This window comes from Nicotiana tomentosiformis, chromosome 12 (assembly GCF_000390325.3).
Source record: "Nicotiana tomentosiformis chromosome 12, ASM39032v3, whole genome shotgun sequence".
NCBI classification, from domain to species: Eukaryota; Viridiplantae; Streptophyta; class Magnoliopsida; order Solanales; family Solanaceae; genus Nicotiana; species Nicotiana tomentosiformis.
Genome location: NC_090823.1, coordinates 75,807,088 through 75,833,474, shown reverse-complemented (window position 1 = coordinate 75,833,474; position 26,387 = coordinate 75,807,088). Strand labels below are relative to the sequence as shown.

At 38.8% G+C, this 26,387-nt stretch overlaps 2 protein-coding genes across 2 annotated transcripts; one reads left to right on the top strand and one right to left on the bottom strand.

The window, feature by feature from the left end:
* Nucleotides 1–2,255: 2,255 nt before the first annotated feature.
* On the top strand, nucleotides 2,256–5,301 carry LOC104092920 (E3 ubiquitin-protein ligase AIRP2-like). The gene is made up of 5 exons (XM_009598620.4): nucleotides 2,256–2,529; nucleotides 3,420–3,582; nucleotides 3,993–4,059; nucleotides 4,295–4,529; nucleotides 4,635–5,301. The coding sequence occupies exons 1-5, from the start codon at nucleotides 2,444–2,446 to the stop codon at nucleotides 4,840–4,842; spliced, it is 759 nt and encodes a 252-aa protein (XP_009596915.1). The 5' UTR covers nucleotides 2,256–2,443; the 3' UTR covers nucleotides 4,843–5,301.
* An 18,336-nt stretch (nucleotides 5,302–23,637) lies between these two features.
* On the bottom strand, nucleotides 23,638–26,098 carry LOC138902890 (uncharacterized). Its single transcript, XM_070190790.1, has 3 exons — nucleotides 25,926–26,098; nucleotides 24,827–25,166; nucleotides 23,638–24,468 (listed from the first exon to the last, which is right to left on the bottom strand). Exons 1-3 carry the CDS (start codon nucleotides 26,096–26,098, stop codon nucleotides 23,638–23,640), a joined length of 1,344 nt encoding a protein of 447 aa, XP_070046891.1.
* Nucleotides 26,099–26,387: the final 289 nt, after the last annotated feature.

The window sequence follows — 26,387 nt, the reverse complement described above, 5'->3', positions numbered from 1 at the left end:
TAGCAAGCGGCATCACCATTCGTGCTTTTACCTCACATTCACTCAAGCAAGAATATCAATATACAAAAATACATGGCAATACCCTTCGTGCTTTTCACTCTTCCTCACCAAGCAATTACAATAATACAATACCAAGCAAGATGGGAAGCATCAAATTCCAGTAGTGACAGTTGAATATGACTCCAACAACCAACCAACAACTTCCACGCTCATCACCGAAAGGCACAACAATCTCAATATTAGAAATAACATGAAAACGAGAAATCAAGTAATTAATAATCAATCTAAGCATGGGAGACATATTTCACGAAATAACATGGTGCAAGTAAGGCAAATTCTACTCGCATGCTTAACGCCTTAACCCATGGCCCGCATATATATACCCGTCACCTTGCATATACGCTACCCCCAACACATAATTCACATATCAAATAGACTCAATTCTACCTTATTTATCCTCAAATCAAGGTTAACCAAGATATTTACCTCTTTCCGCAATTAAATCAACAATCAAGCACGTCCTTGCCTTTCGAACAAGCCTCAAAACCAACTAAATCTAGCCAATTACCAATCAAACAATTTGAAACAAGTTTTAGAAACCACTCACGAATGAAAAAGGTTCAATTTTGATCATTTTTGAAAAGTCAACAAAAGTCAACCCCGGGTCCGCTCGATCGAGATATGAGATTCGGACTACCCGATTATCCATTCACCCCGAGCCCGGATATATAATTTATTTAAAAATTCAACCTCAATTTGAGGTCTAAATCTCAATTTTATAAAGAAAACCTAAATTCTACCCAAAACCACTAATTTCTACCATGAAATTCATAGATTTGATGTTAAAAATTCTTGAAAAGTAATTAAAATTGATTGAAAACTAGTTAAAGATGCTTATCAGTGAATTTGGGGAGAAAACGTTCTTCAAAAATTGCCTCTAGAGAGCTTAGGGTTGAAAAATGGTGTAAAATGAGCTAAGTCCCAATTTTCTAAACTTTTGCCCAGCTACATATATCGTAATTGCGATGTCCGCAAATGTCACTGATCGCAAAGGTGACAAGTGCAACAGACCCACTATTGTCGCAAATGCGACATACCCTTCGCAAATGTGAAGTTCCCTCCATCGCAAATGCACACGAATGTTTTGCAAAGGCGAACTATTCTTCGCAAATGCGACTCTAGCTCAGTTCGTAAAGGCGAACTATTCTTTGCAAAAGTACCAACCCCTAGCCCATTTTCGCAAAGGCGATCATTTGACCGCAAAAGCGAGGCTCACAAATGCGAGATCTGCAGGCTTGTACTAGCAACTAGTGAGCACCAACAGTTCCAAACCCATCCGTAACACATTCAAAACTCACCCGAGCTCCTCGGGCTCCAATCCGAACATGCACACAAGTGTAATAATATCCTACAAACTTGCTCACTACACTAAATCATCAAAATAACATCAAACAACAAGAATCGATCATCAAATAACAAGAATTTTAACTTAAACTCAATTTTTACAATCCTTCACATAATGCACCGAAATGTGCTTGGGTCACTCCGGACCCAACCAAACGTGCGTACAAGTCTAAAAATATCATACGGACCTACCGAAATCGTCAAAATACCGATCCGAGGTTGTTTACCAAAAATATTGATCGTGATTAACTCTAGCTTCATTTTAAGTCAAAATTTTCGTTTTCTTCAAAATCTCACATAAAAGCTTTTCGAAAAGCGACACGAACTACGCACACAAGTCAATTAATATCAAATGAAGCTATGAGAAGTCTCGAAACACAGAAATTAAGGCTAGTACTCAAAATGACCTATCGTGTCGTCACACTAACATGCTTTAGTAGGCGTTTGGACATAAAAATTGTAATTTTTAACAAAACAAAAGTAGTATTTGGAGTTTAGTTGAAAAATGGTATTTGTAATTTGAAATTATGTTTGAACATGCATTTCACTTGAAATTATGTTACAGTTTTGTGAGTGGGGAAAAAAAATTCTGAAAAATTTGTAAAAGTGATCAAAATCACTTTTTGGTTTTTGAAAAATTTATTTTCAAAAAGTTCTGCAAGAAAGTACAATATTTCATAGACAAACATATTTTTAAGATTTTTTTTTATGGACAAACTGGACTTTAATCTTTCGCTTTCGCACTATCACGGACTAATGTCATGTTAAGAAAAGAGAGTAGGCAAGAGGGAGTCAAGAAAGGAAAAAAAAAAAAGATTGAGATATTAGGAAAGCCACATAAGAGATGACACATTGAAGATATCCTTTTCTTTACTTTCAGGCTTCAAGAAGGTAAGTTAAAGCCACTAAGCTATCCAACCATGAACCAACTACCCCTTTTTCCCTCCTTAGCTATTTATTTATTTAAAGCATCATCCTAAAAGACCCTCTTTTTTGTTACTCCTACTACTATTCTCTTTAGGCAAAAAGGTGAGAATAAATGTGGCAAAATCAGACCCAGAAATCTTCTTCCTTTAGAGAATCCATCAAAGCCCTTGAAGCTGATATTCAACATGCCAATACTATGTAAGTCTCTTTCTTTTTGTTTCTTCTCTTCCCCTTTTTCTGTGGTTGATCACTCAAGAGTTTGATTATATAATTAAGAAATTGTCTCTTTTTTCTCTCTCTTTCTTATCTGTTATTTCTGATCAATTTTCTATTCTGCATCTTATGTGTTGGTTGAACTTGCACATCAATATGATTGTTGGATAGTTTCTTTTTGATATTGAAATTGGTGCAAATTTACTACTTACTAAAGTAGCTCAAGCCGAAATATTTCCTTTTTTAACAACCATTTCCCATTTCTATTTGTTTGATGTTTAAATTTGGATTCAGATTTATAGCCACAATTGCCACAATCTTGAAATGTTAACAAACATGAATTGAAGAATAATAATTGAACATATGATATTTTCCAAGCTTTATGAAGTAGGGCAAAGGACCTAGTTTGCCTCTTTACTATATGAAATATCTTAATTTTATCTCTCTTTTACTTTGGGTACTTCTAACATTAGCAAATCATTTTGTATTTGCGCTTGGCTTATATGGAGCTCCAGCATGTCAAAATACTTTGGAGAAAATGTCCAAATTTAAACCTCTGATATGGTTTAAAGTTACCATCGATTATACTCTATGTTGCGCGGACTCTCCAAAATATCGCCGCACCCGTGTCGGATCCTTCAAAAATGCACTACTTTTGGAGGATCTGACATGTACCTAGCGATATTTTGGGAGAGTCCGAGCAACATAGATTATACTTCATGTTGGAGTCCTTTAGCTAAGGTTAATTTGCTTTTGAGGTGGTTTAAGTTTCCTCCCACTGTTTACTTGTTTTTTTTTCTATCTTTGTTCTTGTTAAACATGCAACAATTGTTTCAAGAATAGCTGGTTATCAATTCATGAGACGGGTTTTGCAGGGCAGCAGCTCTTCCGCGGGATCTCGATGGGGATTGTGTTCAGATGAAAGTTTCCTACGGCTTTCTTGCCCCCTTCTTGCTATTTCTCATAGAATGGATGGACTATAGTTGCTTAGATAATCTTGCAACTTGTTTAGGCCTCCTTCACATTCTTGTTTACAGGGTGAGTTTCCATTTTTACTTCAATGTATATTTAAATGCATGCTCATTTAATTTGGATACCAGGATCTAACATATAATATTCAGTATCACTTAATACTGTGTAATACTGAATCCAACATGAAATAACTTATACGGGAATAAAACACCTAAAAATCCAGAAACCTTGATCTCATCTTTCTACTTTTTTTACTTTAAAAGCAAGGGTAAATTTATAAACTTTCACTTAATGCAATGAAACAAAAAATATTCCTGTGATTGTTAATCCCGTCATTATGATCCCGAATGTATAACTTTGTCTGTGAACCAAATGATCCTTTAGAGTTGTCATTGTCATTTGTTTCACCTCTCAAAGGGTATATATTCTCTCAGTATTGCTTTTATACCTTATGTTTAAACTAGTCATCCTTGCAGGTCTATGTTGATGGAATTCCAACAATCTCCCCACAAGAAAGGAAAGCCACAATTAGAGAATTCTACGGTTTGCATTCTTTCCTTGTTTGGTTTATTCTCTAGACTAGATGCTATAAGGGTTGGGAGGAGACAGAAAAACAAGAGAAAGTTAGTCAAATAAAAAGTAAATTTGAGATTGTTAGAAGTTGGTTAATCAAGTTCATGATACTACTACTTTTCTCCTTTTTCAACTGCAGTTGACGATAATAAAATGATATCGGAGGGAGTGCTAGGATTTCATCTGTTTTTTTAAAATCTTGCAGCCATTATATATCCTTCACTTAAGCAGCTAGAGGGCAATCTAGTGGAATTAATGAAGGAGAATGATAAAATAACTCAACTCTCTCACACTTGGAATGGAGAAGGAGTGGAAGAGAAGAGACAGTCATGTAAAAGTATACAACGAGAAGAAGAATGCGACATATGCATGGAGACTGGCTCCAAGGTGGTTCTGCCTAATTGTGGCCATTCCATGTGTGCTGTCTGTTTCCATGACTGGTATGAAGAAAGACTCCCCTTTGCAAAACTGGTTTTGGGAATGTTAACAAGATATTGCATAACTTGAAACAAAGACGCTACATTCCATTACTATTTATCTTTCAGGTACATCCGGTCTCAATCATGCCCTTTTTGCCGAGGTAGCCTACAGAGAGTGAGCTCCGGAGACTTGTGGGTTCTAACTAGTGATTGCGATGTGGTTGATAGTACTATACTTGGGCAGGAGAACCTAAGGCGCTTCTACCTTTATATTGATAAGTTGCCACTTGCTGTGCCTGACACCAATGTGATGCTTTACGACTATATGATATAGCGTTGGAAGTGGAAGCAATGAATCATGCATACCGACCTATTACCAAATATGCTTGATCCTGAGTAGGACTTTAAATCCCATATAATACAGCGGAATAAGGGCTCTCACCCTCATTGTGTATAGTTAGCTAAATACTAAATACTAGCTATCCATACTGCAACTCAGAGCTTCAGTGACAAGGTGTTTGTGGAATGACTACTCTTTGCACATGATTGCTTTGTGCAATTCCGCGATAAGTTTCTTAAATGGAGGAAAATTATGTAAAGGGTCATCTAACTCATGACAGTAGAAAGCATAGAGATATGCCTGACATTCAACTCAGTTTTTTTTTGGGACCTGAGTGCTGAAATGGAAAGGCAAATGATTAAAGGATTTATTTACCATTGGCAAGTTCAGCTGTTGATTGTAATGCTTGTACAGTATATTACAATGAAAAATAAAGGATGTATTTACCTGTTATTCATCAAAGCCATGTGCTTTTTCCATTTATTATATCCCAATGTTCATCATGGGGAAGAAAAATCTTTAATTGCAGAAGTAGGGTATAGTGGAAAACTCATGGTTTTAACTTATTTTGTATTTAAGAAGTGGTTCATCTCCTTTTCATTTCACAATAAGGTGAGCGTTTTGCTGTAAATATCACAAAAATATACGAAAATTCTTCAAAGCTTGAAGTGTGTTAAGGATATTGTTCTTAAAGATGTCAAATATTTTTTCCAAAATCAAACTCTTTACATGCCAAAAACATTTCTCACATGCCAAAAACATTTCCAAATCCACCAATTTTGCCTTCACGCCCATTTCTCACATGGACGAGCCCAATTCATTTTACACTCTCTTTACATGCCAAAAACAAAAAAATTATTCATTACAAATTGAAAAAGAGAGCTCTTTCTAATCCATGAGATACACTTCATTTTGAGATACTATTCACTACTTTTCTTAACACATTTAACTCTCAGTCTAGAGCTACAGCCTCAAGAAGTCAGGTTTATAGCCTGTTTGGCCAAACTTATAAAATCAGTTTATTTTGAGAAGTGTTTTTCTCAAAAGTACTTTTAATGCTTTTGGTTAGAAGCAATTTTTATTTGGCTAATTAATTTGAAAAGTACTTTTGAGCAGTAATTAGTGTTTGACCAAGCTTTTGAAAACTGCTTCTAAGTGTATTTTTCTCAAAAGTGCTTTTGGAGAGAAGCTACTTTTTTCTGCTTCTCAAAAACTGTTTCTGCTTCTCCTCAAAAGCACTTTTTTTCCTTCCAAAAGCTTGGCCAAACACCTCAATTTTTGACCAAAAGTGTTTTTGGCCAAAAAACGCACTTTTCACCAAAAAAAAAAAAAGTTTGGCCAAGCATAGTAACTAACGTTCTCTAATGACATCCTCAATCATTTGACAGAATCTTGTCGCAACTATGGGTTTAACTATCATAGCTATATAATTGGGTATCTATGAAGATATACATAGCAATATATGTTTTATACATCTAAAATCAATATTTTATTTAAATACACAGTGTAATTTTTCGTAATATTTCGACGAAGGGTGGTCAACAAAAGGTGGCTTCGCCCCTGCTATGAAGATATACATAGCAACATAATTGGGTGCCTAGATCCTTAATAAGTTTCTCACCAATAGCTGCTAGCAAGATACTCAGTTACAACTTTTAGGCTACGTTTAACTTTATTCTATCGAAGTAAACTGGTTTTCTCCCAATAAACAACCAAGGTTGTAGCCTAACAATAAATAATTGGTTGAATACTATAGGAAACTACAACTCAAATTTCAACCGAGCTAAGAAATTCTTGGTGATTTTCTATTATCTGCCTAAGCTTCGGTGACACAGTTACCTTATATCTCTGTTGGTCGCAGGTAAGTGATACTCAATGAAATAAGAAGTGTGTGTAAGTTGATAAAGACACTGTTATTATCAAGAAGTGTAGAATACTAGCCAAATAGTAATGCTTCTTAAGTTGGTGTTGGGCCAGCTAAAAATGATAGGGGTAAGTTGCACTTTATTGTGCTCCATTTCTTTTCTTTTCTTTTTGTTAATATAAGAGAAAACACAAAAGAACTAGTGACATTTGTCCAAGGGTCAATTACTACAAGTAGATGACTCTAGGATTTTCTTTCCCTGACATTTCTATGTTTTTGGTGAGTCAGACATTTAAAGTGGTTTAAAATTTACTTCCTTTATTTTTGTTGTTCGCTATATTAAAAATATATTTTTACTTTTATTTGTTAATTTTAGAAAATCAAGTGAAACATAATTCCCTTCCCCCCATTTTACCTTATTATTATCAAGTTATTCTTTAAATTATTTCTCAAGACTTTTTAAAATACTATTATTATTATTATTATTATTATTATTATTATTATTATTATTATTATTATTATTATAATAATATATATATTTTATTTATTATTTTTTAGAGGGAGTGCAAAATTTATTGGGACAAGTAAAAGTGAATACAAGGAGTATTCCAACCATTGGCAAATTCTGCACAAAACTTACTGAAAAGCCTATCTCTGCAGCCCATATTTATTGGTCTGTGACATATATAGTTGGACACTTGGAGCCATTTGCCTGATTATTGCAATATCGTAAGTGTGCACTTCCCTTTAACAATACTAGCAGGCAAAGAAACCAATAAAGAAAAAGAAATCTCCTGCTTTTTCAAAATCAACCACAACAGTATATTTGTCTACTATTAGAAAAAGTGAAATGAAAGATATTATCAAAAGTATAACTATAACTGGAGATTAATGTGTAGGAAAAGTAACTACATACAAGATTTTTATCTAAGCGAACTCAAACCTAGAAAAGCTACTACTCCTTTTTATGTGTTATTGCTCTTTCTTTTTTTTGACAACTGGGAATATATATTGTATAAAACTACAGAACATTGTTTGTTACATCACCAAAGATACTACATGTCCTAAGGACATTAATATTGCCTAAGTTGGCAAGCTTACATCGAACATAGCCAGCTCTATCTGTTTTCAGATTATTTATGACCTAAGGAGGCAACCTTTCTAGTAGTAGATGTTCCTTTGGAAGTTTGAGAGCTTTCTTTGTCAGCTTATGGGCTGCTTTGTTTCTTTCTCATGTTAGATTGATGATTGATTCAACTGGAGCCTTACCCACCTGCAAATGCAAACAATTATGTCATGAGATTCGCATCCATGTTTTAAAGCTTTGATTACCTCCATTGCATCTGTTTCTATGACCAGTGGTGTAAATCCCTTGGCTTTGGCTATGTTGAGGCCTTCCTTGAGAGCTTCTAGTTCAGTTTGTAGGGATGATGAAGTTGAGCAGTGATGTTGATTACCCGCAATCCAGTGCTGAACACTCCACCTAACCCCCTAAGTATTCCTTTTCTACGTTGATTGCATGGGCTATTGCTCTTTCATACATGCTCACATACATACTATGTATATGTATATATTATATACAGTTTTCAAGTAATTTCAAAATTTATATGTATATTTTTTCTATTTTTGAATTTTACTTGTTATTTAGAACTATTAAGGCTATATCTATAGACATGATATGTTGATGTGGCAGAGTGCATATTTCCCACACTTTTCGGCGCGTTAAAACCTTTCAATTGGATATTCATTTTTATTAAAATTTATGAATAGAATTTGTAGCTTAATTCTAATATCTCATCTTAAAATTGTCATATCATACATATCCGAACCTGTTCCTTTTATTTCTCTTACTGTTCCAATAAAGTAGAATGATTAAAGTGTACTAGAAAACAATCAAAGGCCTTGAATCTTAGCTGCATTTTCATTTTTCAGTCTCTTTTAATGAATCAACAAAATTTCATTGATGTATAATGTACACCAAGATAATGTTTGATCGATAAATCAGAATACATTTATTCAATTCAGAATTAAGAGCCTACAATTATGATACTTTCCTATGGCTAAAACTCATCATGTACACAAGAAACGGAAAAAGAAAAAATAAAAACTTTAGGACAACCCAGTACGTTTGTTGTGAGTAAAGAATTTCGTTTTTTGAAAACCCAAAAATTGAATCAACATTATGATATTCTAAAACAAAAGAATCAAGATTGAAAATTTTAATACGTAGATTTTAAAGACTAGCAGATGAAAAATGGTAAGTAGCTGCCGCAACTTTTTGTATTGACAATTCTTTCGGAGGTGTTAGGCGTGTAAAAATATTTGTATGTATGGTAAATATATAGTTTGTATTATATTAGGATAGCTTGTGTTAGTCTTACCATAATTTTAGGATTCCTTAGGGTTGAAAAACTTGTACATATATTCTCTTTGGCATTAACGGAAAAAATAAGCTTTTCCCTTCCTCTTCAACTAACACTCCGTCTTTATTTTGGCATGGTACTAGAGCCATTCGATTATGTATATGGTCCAAATTGGTTTCGACCTTCGTATGATTAGTCAAGATTGGAACATAATGGAACGGAGATCATCTTCATAATATCGAGATAAAATCTGAAGCCAGGGTATCGAGCTCAAATTTCTGGGACCGATCGAATACCGAGCTCGAAGTCATTATTGAGCTCTAGTCCAAATCGAACTATAATGTAAAGTGGTGTCATCGAGCTTAAGATCCAGAGACCGACCAATATCGAGCCCGAGTCGATACCGAGGCTCGAGTTAATATCGAGCTCTAAATCTGAAAATCGACCAATACCAAATCCGATCAAGTTCGAGCCAAGAGATAAGAGCCGTTACGGCCGCACTAAGGGAGAGAATCTCGGCGGGAATTAAGGAAAAACTAATCTATTATGGGATCCCCACTATATATTTTTAATTATATCTAAAGTAGGATCCCTCCACTATAAGAGGGATGACTACTATTTCTGTATGGGATCCAACATTAAGGCATTCATACACTCTCATATTATTGATATTCACAGAGAAAAACATACTGATATTCATATAGAGATTATCCTTTTTTGGGTTTTGTATATTGATTCGTCTTGCTTGTTCATAAACTGTTTTCCACTCAGTTTGGTTTTTTATTTCATTTTTTATATAGTCAACACTCAATATATTTCTACTTACTTTTCGATTTGTGCCAAGTTATACCATGCATCCTTAGAACTACGTATAAATTTAACTCTATCCGTTTTTCGGGTAAACATTTTAGCGCCCACCGCGGGGCTAAGGATAACAATGGTTATTTGGTACGAATCTCTACAAAATACACCATTTTACGCTTGCTCTTGGAAGTATCTTTGATTTCAGGTTGAAAACGACGAATTCTCAATTAATGGCCCTACCTATCGACAACGAAGCTGGCCTTCAAGATGAAAATAACAACTTAACTCCCGGGGTTGGAAGGCCACTCGTCGATCCCGTTGGAGCTCGGGTCGAAGAGCAAATAGACATTAATTCACATGTTGCCATCGAGGCGAACCAACGTTCCGACCCTGAAAATAGCATTCATGGTGGAACTCGGTCTGCAGCTCGAAATACGCAAAATGAGGAGAACGGAATTAGCTTGCGTATGATTTTCGAAATATTGCAAGCTCAACAAGTAGCAATAGCCCAATTACAGAGCCAAACCCAGGCACCGACCAGACTCGAGCCCAGTCCACCCCAAGAAGTCACCCACAAAACGGGACCAGCCATAGTAAGGTCAAATTAGCAAGAATCGGGGACTAATCCCGAAATCGTTAAGATGGTCGAAGAATTGACAAAACGAATAGAGTCAGGAGAAAGGAGGATCGAAGCAAACAACAAAAAAATGGAAACGCATAACTCCAGGATTGATCAGATCCCGGGGACACCTCCGATATTGAAGGGCTTAGATTCCAAAAATATTGTACAAAAGCCTTTCCCCCCGAGCGCGGTTCCTAAACCAATCCCAAAGAAGTTTCGCATGCCGGAAATTCCTAAGTATAATGGAACGACCGACCCCAACGAACATGTCACCTCTTACACATGTGCCATTAAAGGGAACGATCTAGAGGACGATGAGATTGAATTTGTATTATTGAAAAACTTCGGTGAAACCCTGTCAAAGTGAGCAATGATATGGTATCATAATTTACCGTCTAACTCTGTCGATTCTTTTGTTATGCTTGTAGATTCTTTCGTAAAAGCACACGCCAGAGCCATAAAGGTCGAGACAAGGAAGGCGGACCTTTTCAAGGTAAGACAGAAGGACAACGAGATGCTGAGAGAGTTCGTATCTCGTTTCCAAATGGAATGAATGGATCTACCACCGGTCACTGACGATTGGGCTATACAAGCTTTCACTCAAGGACTGAATGAGCGGAGCTCGATGGCTTCACGACAGTTGAAGCAGAATTTGACTGAATACCCGGCTATTACTTGGGCCGATGTACAAAATCGACATCAATCGAAGATCAGAGTTGAAGACGACCAACTGGGGTCTAGGTCCGTTATTAAAAGGGATATCGACTGAGAACCAAGGTCAAACAAGGATCGATAACGGACGTATAACGGAGATCGTAGGGGTAGCGAACCTTCACGTAACCCCGTACAAGGCGAAAGGAAAAATGATCGAGGCCAAGAGTTTCAGGGGCTGATGAACAAGAATGGGTTCGACAGGTATATCGGACCTAAGGAAGCACCACAGTTATCAGAGTATAACTTTAGCATCGATGTATCCACCATCGTGTCGGCTATCGGACACATCAGAGATACTAAATGGCCTCGACCTCTACAGACCGATCCTGCCCAGAGGAATCCCAATCAAATGTGCGAATATCATGGCACTCATGGCCACAAAACGGAAATTTGCAGGCAACTGAGAGAGGAAGTAGCCCAGTTATTCAATAAAGGGTACCTTCAAGAATTTTTAAGTGATAGGGCCAAAACGCATTTCAAAAATAGGGATTTCAGTAGACAAAACGAACAAGAAGAACCACAACACATCATCCACATGATCATGGGTGGGATCGATACCCCCAAGGGGCCGGTGCTTAAACGCACTAAGATGTCGATTGTAAGAGAAAAGTGATCCCGGACTCAGGATTACACCCCTGAAGGAACTTTGTCCTTTAATAACGAAGACGCGGAAGGAATAATGCAACCACATAATGATGCACTGGTAATATATGTACTTATGAATAAAACTTAAGTTAAACGTGTGTTAATTGATCCAGGTAGTTCGGCCAACATCATTCGATCGAGGGTCGTAGAGCAACTCGGTCTACCGAACCAGGTAGTGCCCGCAATAAGGGTGGCATGTGGGTCGGTTAGGACCGGGACCGGCCCAGGACCGCAAGCCCATATAGGCGGTGGGCCTAAACGGTCCTAATCGGATAGGATCGGGACCGTGGGGAGGTAGGCCGGGTAGTGGGCCGGTCTCGTAGGCGAGGCCCGCGAGACCGGGACCGTTTGGGACCGGGACCGGCTGAGAAGTGGGCCGGTTCAAGCGGTCCTAAACGGTCCTATCTGGGCCCAACGGATAAATTTTAATTTTTTTTGACCGTTTGGCCATTTAAAAACTAGCCGTTTGGTCTGCCAAATTAGCCGTTGGCTATTTGCAAAATAGCCATTTAACCCCCCAAATTTTGTTTTAACCCCAAACTTTTTATAATTACACCTTTTCCCTATTTTCAACTATAAATACCCCCTCATTCTTTCATTTTTCTCACAAAATCATCAATCTCTCTCAATCTCTCTCTAATATTCTTCTATAATTGCTTACTTAATTGTTACAATTTGTGCGAAATTGTGAAGTTGGTGAATTGAAGTCTTCAAGTCTTCAACGATAATTTTTTTCAACAAGTTGTTCGTCAATTCGGTAAACTCGTTCCAACTCTTAAGTTTTAATATTATAGTTTTGTTTGTTTTATTTACTTTGCTTGATTAATTAAGATGACTTATTTTTTTTAAAAATATTTAGTAAAAATAAGGAAAAATCCAAGAGTGGTGAATCTAGTGGCCAATCTGTTCCTTCTCCACTTCCCCTGGCTCCCCGACCCAAACCTGTTACCCGTTCTACACCTCCTATTCTTGATAGTGATAATAGTTTTTTTACAATTTACCGAGAGTTAATTTTGCCATAATATTGCACCCGGTGAACAATTAAATCATGAATATATGAATGCTCTTTATGGTAATCCAACTATTGATGAAAATGATGATGAAGAAATAGATTTTGATGAAACGCAACCGGATGACGATACACCCACTAGTGCTGCTCCTGAAGTTAACCCAACTAATAATAATTCAAATGATTCCCCATCTGACCTCCTGTTAGTGCCCCTACCTTTTCTAGACAACCTTCTAAACGGGCAGAAACATCTCTTGTTTGGCCATTTTTTACTCAACTAAGAGAAACAAATAGAGCTAAGTGTAAAACTTGTGGCAAAGAGTTAGTTTTTAAATATATTGGAAGTCGGGGAGTCGGGAGGGGGGGGGCGGAAAGTTTGACTAGACACATATTGCTACACCCTCAAGATAAAGCTAGATATTTTCATATGAAAACTTTGGCCGAGGAGACAAGTGCACCTAGTCAGGCTAACCTTAGTACTGGGTCAAATCAATTTCAACCGGGAATTAACACTATTACTAGTGGTATTTTATATTATGATCCAAAAAAAGATCGGGAAGAATTGGCAAAAATGGTTACTGTTATGTGCATACCCTATAGTATTCCTTCTAACTCTCACTTTGTGCATTATATTAGAAAAGTTTATAATCCTACTTATAAAAGTTTTCCTCGCACAACCGTAAAGAGTGATATTTATAAATATAAACATGAATATGAACAATATTTGCACTATTTATTTACTTATATAAATTGTCGTCTTGCTATTACAACTGATATTGGTAGAAGTGGTAATGACTATGATTACCTTACTGGTACCAGTCATTGGATTGATGAGGATTGGATAATGCAAAAGCGCATTATTGCTTATAGAATAATTAATTCACGTCACACAGGGCAGTTTATTTCTAGCACGATTACGGATATTTGTAGATATTTTTGCATTAGTGATAAAATAATATCAGTTTCAATGGATAATACTACTAGTAACACAAATGCTGTAGCCTTGCTTACCACTACACTAAGTCCTGCATTTAGTAACATTTTTCATGTTTGATGTATTTGTCATATTTACCATTTAATTGTGGGTGATGGTATGCGAATTTTAAATGTTGAAATTGAAAAGGTTAAAATGGCTCTTAATTGGCTTTTTTATTCAAACCGTAGAAGTAGACTTAGAGAATATTTTAAAAGATGCGATGAATTTGGCCTAAGAGAAAGAAAGGTTCCTAAACCTTGTCCAACTAGATGGAATTACATGTATGAAAGTTTAGTTGTTGCATATGAATATAGAAACCCTATAAACTCAACGTTTAATGCTCATGTAAGTGATGATGATGAGCACCTTACAAATGCGGATTGGGCTAATGTTAAAATGTTTGTAAATTTTTTAGAAAAATTTTATATTTCTCCAAATAAATTTTCTGGGCAATATTATCCTACTATTTCTAACTGTTTAGTTTATATTGCAGAACTTGCAAATTTGTTTGATCATTTTTTAGAGGGTGGGGAAATTTATCAACTTGCTATTGATTCCATGAGAAAAAAATTTAAAAAATATTTTTTCCCTATTCCCCCTATTTATGGTATTGCTGCATTGTTAAATCCTACTATGAAATTAGGAGATCCTCAATTTTGGTATGAAACTGTTTATAATGGTTTAGCACTTGAAGATGAGGAGTTGTCTAAACTTCCGGATGCAATAGCCTCAATTAAAATAAATGTTCAAATTATTTATAATGCTTATCAAGTTGCATTAGATCATGCTAGACCAAATGTTCCAACTCCTTCTTCTTCTAATTCTCAATCATCTAAAAGAACTGCGGGAGTAAGAGCACTTGGTGCTTGGACAGGGTTCAGGGGTTCTCAAGGTTCTAGTACTAGTGATTTTTCACAACTAAATGAGCTTGAAGTTTATTTGTCACAGGGAATTGAGGAAGTGAATCCCGACGGCTCCTTTAATATTTTGGAATGATGGAAGGACAAAGAAAAATACTTTCCGATTCTTTCAAGAATGGCCCGAGATATTTTAACTATTCAAGCTTCAACAGTGGCATCAGAGAGCGCTTTCAGTCAAGCAAGTCTTCAACTCGATGATTATAGAGCGTCTATGAGGGAGAGCTTGGAAAAATCAGTACTTTTCAGAGATTGGATCCGTTCGGAAAGAAGAAATTTTGGACTTGCTAAATCACAACCAGAGGTAGACGAAGCTTACGAAGAAATGCTAGCTGAACTTGCGGAGGATGATGCTTCACCTGGAAGCGGTGATGACCAAGCTTCATTTCCGCCACCACCAACGGAAGTTCCTCCGGAATAATTGGAAATTTATTAAAACTACTTACCCAATGATTGTAGATGAAAATCCCTTATCCAAGTCGCCTCCTACCTGTAACGACCCGGCCAGTCATTTTGCGTGTTGTAGCCCCGTTCCCTCATTTACTACTTATTATTTGCTCTATTGCTGTTATGTTACTTTCCGGGGTAGTTGGTTTGGTTCCGGGCATGTTTCAGAATGAGTTAGGACACATAGTTCTAAGGTCGGAAGCCTAAGTTGAAAGAGTTGACCGGATATTGACTGGTGTGTAAATGGCTCTGTAATAGAGTTTTGTCGGTTCTGATATCTCTGTAGGATGATTTTGGACTTAGGAGTGTGTTCGGATAGTGATTGGGAGGTCCGTAGTTGATTTTGACATGAAATGGCAAAAGTTGAAAAATGAAAGTTTGGAGAGTTGAAAAGGTTGACCGAGAGTTGACTTTATGGTTTTCGGGCTCGGATTTTGGTTTTGGAAGTTGGAATAGGTCCGTTGTGTCATTTATGACTTGTGTGCAAAATTTGTGGTCAATGGACTTGATTTGATAGGTTTCAGCATCGAATTTAAAAGTTGGAATTCTTAAGTTCATTAGGCTTAAATTGGGATGTGATTCGTGTTTTTGATGATGTTTGATGAGATTTGAGGCCTTGACTAAGTCCGTGTCATGTTTTAGGACTTGTTGGTATATTTGGTTGAGGTCCCGGGGGCCTCGAGTGTGATTCAGACCATGTTCGGCGCATTTCGAAACTTGAGGACTGCTGATTTTCGCTGGTGTTGGTTTTCTTATACGCGTTCGCGAGTGATGTCTCCCGTTCGCGAAGAGTATTTTGGCCAAGTGAGGATTTTTTCTTCGCGTTCGCGAAGGTCTAGAGAGATTGTGCATCGCATTTGCGAGGAAAGCTCCGAGTTCGCGTAGAGTAAATTTTTGGGCAGCTGAGTTTGTGTTTCGCGAACGTGAGGCACGTGCCGCGTTCACAAAGGAGGATATCTGGGCAGATTATATAAATATCAAAAATGACGGTTTGATTCATTTTTCATAATTTGATTTTGGGAGCTCATATTGAGGTGATTATTGGAGAGATTTTCAAGGAAATAATTGGGGTAAGTGATTCTAACTCAGTTTTGGGTAAATTACATGATAAATATCATTGATTTCATCATTTAATTAGTGATTTGGGTTGAAAATTTGGGGGAAAATGGTGAAATTCTTATGCTGAACTTTTGGGATTTGAGTGGCGTTTTGGTGTTGGATTTGTGTAATTTTGGTATGGTTGGACTCGTGGTTGAATGGGTGTTCTGATTTTGTAACTTTTGTCAGTTTCCGAGACGTGGGCCCGGGGTTGACGTTTTGAGTTGACCTTTTGACTTTTGATTAAGAACTTAGCCTTTTCATATGGAATTGATTTCTACGGCTTGTGTTGATCATATCGATTTTTTTGTTGCTAGATTCGAGGTGTTTGGAGGCCGATTCGCGATTTGTTGGAGTAGAGATATGCGCGGTTTGAGGTAAGTAACACTTCTAAATATGGTTCTCAGGATACGAAACCCTGAATTACATGTTTTGTGATTGGCGTTGAGGTGACGCACATGCGGGTGACGGGCGTGTGAGCGTGCACCGTAGAAATTGTGATCCGATTGATTTCGTGGTAGTGTGTAGTCATCAGACTTTGTAGCCATTCATGTGATCTCTATATGTTAGAGTAATTGAGTTACCGATTCAAGTTAGAAATCATGCTAGGCTATATATTTATCCTGTTGAGGCCCATTGTAGTCATTTATGCTGTTGAATTATATGCTTAGATGGCAATTTTGTACTCAGTCACATCCATTATTTGCATATCATATCCCAGTCGATGTTACTATTATTGTTGTGTTATATATCATTGTATGGACTAATTGGCATGAGATTTATGAGCCCGAGAGACTGAAGATAATGATGACTGATTTGGGGCCTGAGAGTCGTGCTGTGAGTGAGATTTGTGGATCACGTTGCACGCCGCAACGAGCCTTATGGCTATATGAGGATCGGGTTGCACGCCGCAACAAGCCATATGGCTAAATGTGGATCGGGTTGCACGCTACAACGAGCCTTAAGGCTATATGTGGATCGGGTTTCATGCTGCAACAAGCCTTTCGGCTATATGTGGATCGGGTTGCGAACTGCAATAGGCCTTATGGCTATATGTGGATCGGGTTACACGTTGTAGTAGGTACCGTAGAGTGCTGAGTGACTAGGTGTGATGAGCGAGAATTAGAACAGTTAGATTGAGTGCTCTGGGAGTGTGAGTACATCAGATTGTTATTGTGTTGCATCACGTACAGTACTCATATTGTCATATAGAATTAGAGATGTCATATTCTTCATATCTATCAAATGCGTTATATTTTTATTATAGCATTAAAAAATCATGACAATATCTTTCTTAGTCTTCCTCCCCCCTATGGAATGAGCACAACAAGGTACTAACACCACCACTGAGAAGAAAAAGAAACTAATCAAGATGTGCCAAAATACAAGTTACATATTAATTTATATGGTATCTCTTACAAATTTCATAAATCCTTCAAGATCCGGAGGAATTTCCGTTGGTGGTGGTGGAAATATACATCTTACTATTTACATAGTATATAAGCCATATTCGATAGTATACATCTTAAGATGTATATATATATATTATACTATACTATACTATACTATACTATACTATACTATGCTATATATACATCTTAAGAGATATATATATATATATATATATATATATATATATATATATAAAACGCATTACTTTGAATATCTCTTTACAATATTTTTGTCTTTAAATTTGAATTAAAAAATTTAGGTGACAATTCTATAATATAATTTACTAGGAATTGCCTTAGATATTTTTATTACTATTTTTTCCTCTAACTTGTATAAAAATAATTTAAAAAATAAAAAGTATCCGTTGGGCCCATTTGGGCCCGCTTAGGACCGGGACTGGCCCACTTAATACGGGACCGTTAGTTCGTGGTCCCGGTACCGGACCGGTTCCAACAAGAAGCCCGCGAAGCCCGGGACCGCTTAGGACCGGCCCGCCTAGGACTGGCCCACTTAGGACCGGGCCCGCGAAGCCCACTTAGGACCGGACCCGGCCCACATGCCACCCTTAGCCCGCAACCTTGGTACTAAACGGATTCAATATGGCATGTGAAACTACTAAGGGCGAAATAATCCTGCCAGTTAATGTGGCCGGGACCATCCAAGAAACAAAGTTCCACATGATCAAAGGCGATATGAGATACAATGGCGTGTTCGGGAGACCGTGGATCCACAATATGGGGGTTGTACCCTCGACCCTCCACCAGGTTTTGAAGTTTCCAACATCGGAGGGAATCAAAATGGTCTACGGGGAGCAACCGGCCGTAAAAGAAATGTTTCCCATCGATGAAGTGATTCCGATATCATCATTATTATCAGCAAAAGGATCGGGTTCGAAGGAGGAGTGGAATACCAAATAGCAATCACAAACGTCAGCTTCTACCCAATTAGAGAATCAGAAGACTGACGAAGATGATGAACATGGGGTCCCTTGATCCTTCGTGGTCCCTGATGATTCTGACGCTACCCAATCAACGGTCGAAGAACTGGAGCAAGTCATACTAGTAGAATATCTGCCCGAACGAGAGGTATACCTAGGCACATAGTTAGATCCCGAGCTTAGGAGAAAGCTTATTCAATTTCTTATAGCTAACATAGACTGTTTTGCTTGGTCCCATCTTGACATGACAGGGATCCCACCGGGAATCACCACTCATAAGCTAAGCTTGGACCCAAAGTTCCACCCGGTAAAACAAAACCGAAGGCCCCAGTCCGAGGTCAAACATGCCTTCATTAAAGATGAGGTAACCAAACTTCTTAAAATAGGGTCCATTCGGGAAGTAAAATACTCCGAGTGGCTAGCAAATATAGTGGTAGTCCCTAAAAAGGGGAACAAGCTTAGAATGTGTATAGATTATAAAGACCTGAATAAAGCATGCCCTAAGGATTCTTTTTCTTTGCCTAATATCGATCGTATGATCGACATCACGGTCGGCCATGAGACTCTCAACTTTCTCGATGCCTATTTCGGGTACAACCAAATACAGATGAACCCGGAGGATCAGGAAAAGACCTCATTTATCACTAAGTACGGGACTTACTGTTATAATGTAATGCCATTTGGCCTAAAAAATGCTGGTGCAACTTATCAACTCCTAGTAAATAGAATGTTCGAAAAGCAAATAGGAAAATCAATGGAGGTTTATATTGATGACATGTTAGTTAAGTCCCTGCGAGCAGAGGACCATTTAAAGCATTTGCAGGAAACTTTCGACATACTAAGGGAGTATAATATGAAGCTCAATCCCGAAAAATGTGCTTTTGGGGTTGGCTCGGGTAAGTTTCTCGGTTTCATGGTGTCCAATCGAGGAATCGAGATTAACCCCGATACAATCAAAGTAATCGAGGACATCACAGTGGTAGATAATGTAAAGGCCGTGCAAAGGCTAACGAGATAGATAGCCGCCCTGAGATGATTCATTTTGAGATCCTCGGATAGGAGCCACCGATTTTTCTCTTTGCTTAAAAAGAAAAGCAAATTTTCATGGACTCTGGAATGTCAGTAGGCTTTGGCAGAGCTAAAACGATATTTATCGAGCCCTCCATTGCTTCACACCCCGAAGGCAGACGAACAACTTTATCTGTATCTAGCTGTATCGGAGATAGCGGTAAGTGGAGTCCTAATTCGAAAAGAATGAGGTACGCAATTCCCTATTTATTATGTCTGTCGAACTTTAGGTGAGGCCGAAACTAGATATCCACACTTAGAAAAATTAGCACTTGCTTTTCTAGGAAACTAAAACCATATTTCCAGTGCCATCCGATACATGTTGTAACAACTTATCCTCTACGAAATATTTTACACAAACTTGAGCTTTCAGGTCGATTGTCCAAATGGGCCATAGAGATCGGCGGGTACGACATTGAGATTGAAAAAGAATTACTGATAAAATTGGGTACCTCTTCGGGAGTCTGGACCCTCTTTAAGTGGAGTTTTCAGAAGTGCACCTGGGCCATCTTCTTTGTTATTTTGAGGATTTTTGTACTAGATTAACATCTATACATTAGATTTTCTTTCCCTAATCAATTAATATGCAATCTATATTAATTTCTTCTTTGATTTATGTACTTTTCATGAGTAGCTAAATCTTTAGCTAGGGTTGTGACCCAACCCTAGTATGGGCATTTGATAGGTGTTTAAATTAGGGCTTATTTTTGATTGGGTTATTGATATTTAGCCTTGTTCATGATTGAACCCTAGAATCAATGGTTGCAAACATTGATTCATACCTATTTGACTTAGCCTCTACTTGAAAAAGATAGACTAAGTCTAGGAAAACCTGGCTAACAAGAAATTGGGGTAAACTCAAGAAATTGATAGCCCCAATTGAAGGGTCAAACCTAAAGATAGTAATACCCAACTTGAGCTAATATCACTTGTATTGTGCAAATACCCAATTGGAATTGAGAGAGCCAAATTGGAAAAAATCACTCAAACTACCGAGAGGTATAGAGTGAGTACCCGGATGTGATTACTACATCATGACCCCAACTAATCAAATTTGCCCTGGAGTTTACAACTCATTAGATAACCACCTAGGTAGAAGTCACGACCCTAGTCCCTTTTAATCATTTGAAAAACTCAAAACCAAAAATATTGTTCTTAATTTTATAGTTGCAAACACTAAAGTAAAAGTAGAAGTAGAACACCAATCAAGTTTGTAGAAGTGCAATTGAAGCCAAAACTTGCAATTAACTTAGATATACACCTAATACCATATTCTAACTCCCTGTGGATTCGATCCCGACCTTTGTTGGGTTTATTATTGCATTGACCGCCTCGCTACTTAATTGTGGTGTGGGATTGGACGAGATCATTCACCTTATCCAATGACGGAACACTGTTTAGAAGGACCTTTGATGGTCCACTGGCAATATGTTTGGGATCGGGAGATACCAATTACATCCTACGTGCGATTCACGAGGGCACTTATGGGAATTATTCTGGTGTCGATTCATTGGTCTACAAAATAATCAGAGCAGGGTATTATTGGACCGATATAAACAATGATGCAAGGGAGTTCGTTCGAAAATGTGACAAATGCCAAAGATATGCGCCCATGATTCATCAACCCGGGGAACTTCTCCACTCGGTCCTATATCCATTGTCCTTCATGCAATGGGGAATGGACATCGTCGCCCCCTCCCATTGGCCCCAGGTAAGGCTCAGTTTATTTTGTTTATGACTGATTATTTCTCTAAATGGGTTGAAGCACAGTCTTTCGAGAAAGTCAGAGAAAAGGAAGTAATAGACTTCATTTGGGACCACATCATATGTCGGTTTGGGATGCCATCCGAAATTGTATGTGATAATGGAAAGCAATTCATAGGCAGTAAAGTAACTAAATTTCTCGAGGACCACAAAATCAAAAGGATCCTATCAACACCTTATCATCCCAGTGGGAACGGACAAGCTGAATCGACCAACAAAACCATCATCCAAAATCTTAAGAAAAGATTAACCAACGCTAAAGGAAAATGGAGAGAAATACTACCCGAAGTCCTATGGGCGTACAACACGACATCAAAATCCAATACCCGAGCAACACCATTCTCGTTGGTTTATGGTGCCGAAGCTCTTATCCCAGTTGAGGTCGGACAACCTAGCGTCATATTTCGGTATGCGACAAAGAATAACGAGACAATGAATACGAGCCTAGAATTGTTGGACAAAAAATGAGAAGCAGCTCTCGTCCGATTAGCCGCCCAAAAAAAGCGGATCAAAAGGTATTATAATCGAAGAACCAATCTTTGATATTTTAAAATCAGGGACTTAGTGCTAAGAAAAGTCATCCTCAACACCCGAAATTCAAATGAAGGAAAACTGGGTCCGAACTGGGAAGGACCGTATCAGGTTCTCAAAATCGTCGGAAAAGGATCCTACAAACTCGGTGTAATAAACGGCAAACAACTACCAAGCAATTGGAATGTGTCGCACCTAAAGCGATACTATAGTTAAGGTACAAACCTCCTATGTTCATTTATATTTCGAAATTAACCTTTGTAGTTGTTCGACCAGAAATGGGGATGGAGTATTCAACTCGAAGCTTTTAGGCCTGAAAGCACGCGTTGCACTCTTTTTTCCTTAGACCGGTTTTGTCCCAAATGGGTTTTTCGGCAAGGTTTTTAATGAGGCAACCATTGATCGTGCTAACTTAGAATAATTCAACAGTATCCGAGGCCTCTTTACAATCAACCTCGGATACTGGGGGGCATTACCCTCGAATATATCAAATTCGATTATCAAGTTCGATACAAGGAAGTTACTTCATGACAACATAGTTTCGATAGGAAAAAGTGTAAGAGCCAAATGGTCAAAATGAACCATGCTCGTATAGTTTGCTCGATTCCTGGTACAAAACATGAACACATGTATAATGACATAAAGAGAAATTTCTTCTTTACCAATATCTCGTATCTTAGAATACATCCTCTATTTTGTGATCTATTATGCAAACCGACTTAAGGACCGACCATTAGCCCATAAATCGGTGACTGCCAATCAAAAAATCAATGAAATCAAGCCCCGCATAAGCCTAAGGGCTACATCACTTCGAGTTCGAGCAAAACTCTCACTTGACCATAAAGCCTACGGGCTACATTACTTCGAGTTCAAGCAAACACTCACTCGACTACTAAGCCTACGGGCTACATTACTTCGAGTTCGAGCAAACACTCACTCGACTATTAAGCCTAAGGGCTACTCTTACTTCGAATTCGAGCAACCACTCACTCGACTACTAAGTCTAAGGGCTACTCTCACTTCGAGTTCGAGCAATCACTCACTCGACCATAAAGCCTAAGGGCCACTCTTACTTCGAGTTCGAGCAAACACTCACTCGACTATTAAGCCTAAGGGATACTCTTACTTGGAACTCGAGATAACACTCACTCAACTGCTAAGCCTAAGGGCTACTCTTACTTCGAGTTCGAGCAAACACTCACTTGACCGTAAAGCCTATGGACTACTCTCACTTCGAGTTCGATCAATCACTCACTCGACCATAAAGCCTAAAGGCCACTCTTACTCCGAGTTCAAGCAAACACTCACTCGACTATTAAGCCTAAGGGCTACTCTTACTTAGAGCTCGAGCAAACACTCATTCGGTTATAAAGACTACAAGGTCCGACTTTGATCAAATTGCCTAAAGCCTCGAACTTATGAAAACTTTCATAAGGCATGAATGAAACAAAATCTTCACAAGGCAGAGAATAATACAAAGACAAGTTGGGAAAGGAAAACGATCTTTATATATATATATAAGAGTACTTACAAGGTCCGATCAGGACACTACACAAAAAGATCAAAATGGAAAAAACCCTAAGTTTCATGATTATCTCCGGGGGCAGTCTCTTCTCCATCGGGCTCCTCCCCGCTCTCAGACCCACTCTTGCTCTCATCATCATCATCATCATCGGAAGCCAGGGCTCCATCATCGACTTCAAGTTCTTTAGCTTTTAGTATCTCTTCGGTAAGATCAAAACCTCGAGCATGGATCTCCTCAAGGGTTTCCCTCTGAGATTGGCATTTGGCGAGTTCAGCAACCCAATATTCTCGAGTTTGAGCGGTCTCGGCTGCCTCTCTCGCTTGCACTTGGGCGGATTCAGCATCGGACTGATAGATGGCCACGATTGCATCTGCCTCGACCTTTGCTTTCCCGGTCTTGGAAAATTCGGAAGCCAACCAAGCTTCGAGCTCCTCTATTTTTCTTACTTGAGCCGAGCTCTTCTCATTCATGCCTTGAAGTTGACTTTCGATTGATGATAATTGATCTCGAGCGGTCTCTTTCTTTGCCGCAAGATGGTCCATACCTTCTTTCCATCCCAAGGACTCTGCCTTTATTGTGTCGACCTCCTCACGAAACTGCTCGATCCTCTCAATCTTCTGCTGCAGCTGTGAGATTGAAATGTTAGCCACCTTTCCTGAGTCGAGCCCATGAGCTTTTAAAATTTTTATTACCCACTCGTTCAGGTCTGTCTGATCTTGGTGAGCCTTGGCCAATGTGGCTCGAAGATCTTTCATCTCTTCCTCTTTCTTCCCACTAAGAAGTTTGAGGGCATTTCTCTCCTCCGAAAGCCCTCGGAAGTCGGCCTCACGTCGGCTCAGCTCTGCCCGAGACTTGGAAAACTCCTCTTGATGAAGAGCTAAAGCCTATACGAAAAAGAGAAAAAGTTAGGCAAAAAATGGAAAAATATGACATCAACAAAGGGAATAGAGACTTACCCGATTCAGGGCTCGTTGAACCTCGAAGAAAAGACCCGACACGTCACTCGGGCCAACAACATCCTCGATACCGGTAAACAAATCACTAAAGGGGTCCTCTCCCTTATGGGCCCCATCTACCTCGAGGGTACCCAAAGCTCGGGCTTCCCAAATTTCCCCTTCGGAAAAAGAAGGGAGAGTGGGCGTTCTCCTCAGTTCGAAGAGCTTCAGGGCTGGCCCCTTCAGATATACCCACCGTTTATTGACTTAAGTGGGAGGCATCCTCGATCTCCAATGACTCGGGGACTTGGCCCGAGTCCTTCTCCGATATCCCCTCAGTTCGAGACAGAGCCTCATCAACCGCCATCGACCCAGCTGCCTTTGGGGCATCGATGGTTTTCTTCACTCGGGCCACCAGTATGGACCCATCATTTTCTTTTTCTTCGTCTTCATCCCTTAGATGCCGAACTGATTCTTCGGTCAAAAGGATGGTATTCTTCCTCGTCTTACGAGCCGTCCTTGTGTTAAGTTTTGGATCCTTGGAAGTAGAAGCCTTTTTTCTCTTGTTGTCCTTCGCCGGTTTTGGAACCGGGGCCGAAGTCTCTTTCTTGCTAGACGGGGGCCTCATACCACATCTTTGTCCAAGCCTACACACAAGAAAATTGGTTAAGTATAAACAAGACATTTTGTTCGAATTATCGAAGACATGGGGAATATGCTTACCATGAGTTTTAGCCTCCCATCGGCCCTTTGATAAGTCGAGCCACGAGCGCTCAGCATATGTGAAGGTTGAAGCCAGGTCCCGTACCCAGCTCTTAAGGTTAGGAACAACACCGGGCATCCAAGTAACCGCTACATTGCGGAAAAAGATTTCGGAGAGAAAGAAACGATACAAGCTAACAGTAAAATTATACTTACGCTTTATGTTCTATTCCTCAGGAAATGGCATCTTCTCGGCCGAGATTAGGTTGGAAGTCTTCACTCGAACGAACCTGCCCATCGAGCCTCGGTCCTTGTCCTCATCTATGCTCGAGAACAACACTTTGTTAGCCCGACGCTAGAGTTTTATTAACCCACCTTGATAGAGGCGGGGGCTGTACAATCTGATGAGGTGGTCAAGGGTGAAAGGCATCCCCTAGACATTGTTCACGCAGAAGCGGATCAAAATAATGATTCGCCAAAAAGAAGGATGGATTTGGCCAAGGGTTATTTGGTATTGGCGGCAAAAATCGATGACAACTGGGTCGAGGGGGCCCAACGTGAAAGGATAAGTATAAACACTTAAAAACCCTTTCACATGAGTAATAATATCTTCTTCGGGAGCCGGGATTATCACTTCTTTGTTCTCCCAGTTGCAATTTTTTCTTAATTGTTAAAGATGTCCCTCGGTTATCGAGCACATGTACCTCGATACTGGCTCATATCGATCGGGAACAGGCAAAGCTTTGCCGATCTTAAAATCATAAGTAAGAACACACACCCCGGGAACACACTCCTCAGGTCGTGGCTCCACCGGTGTTTTGTTATCGGCGGGACGCGAAGAAGAAGCCTTTTCTTTTTGAGGAATGATTTTTGACATTTTTGCCATTTGGATTTTGAAGATAGAGGAAGATGACAAGATTTGGTGTTCTGAAGAGGGATTTTGCAGTGAAAATCGCAGATTACATTGAAAAACTCAGAAGATGCGAAAAGAACTTAGAAGATTTTGAAATTAAAGATGTAAAAGTAGAAAATGGTGAAATGAGGAGCTATTTATAGGGTTGGCAATGACGGTTCAAAATCAGCAAATGGCCGACCATCGTCTGACAAGCATTTAATGCCTTGGTAACTGAACCGACGGGACATCTATCACGTACATCATGGTCGGG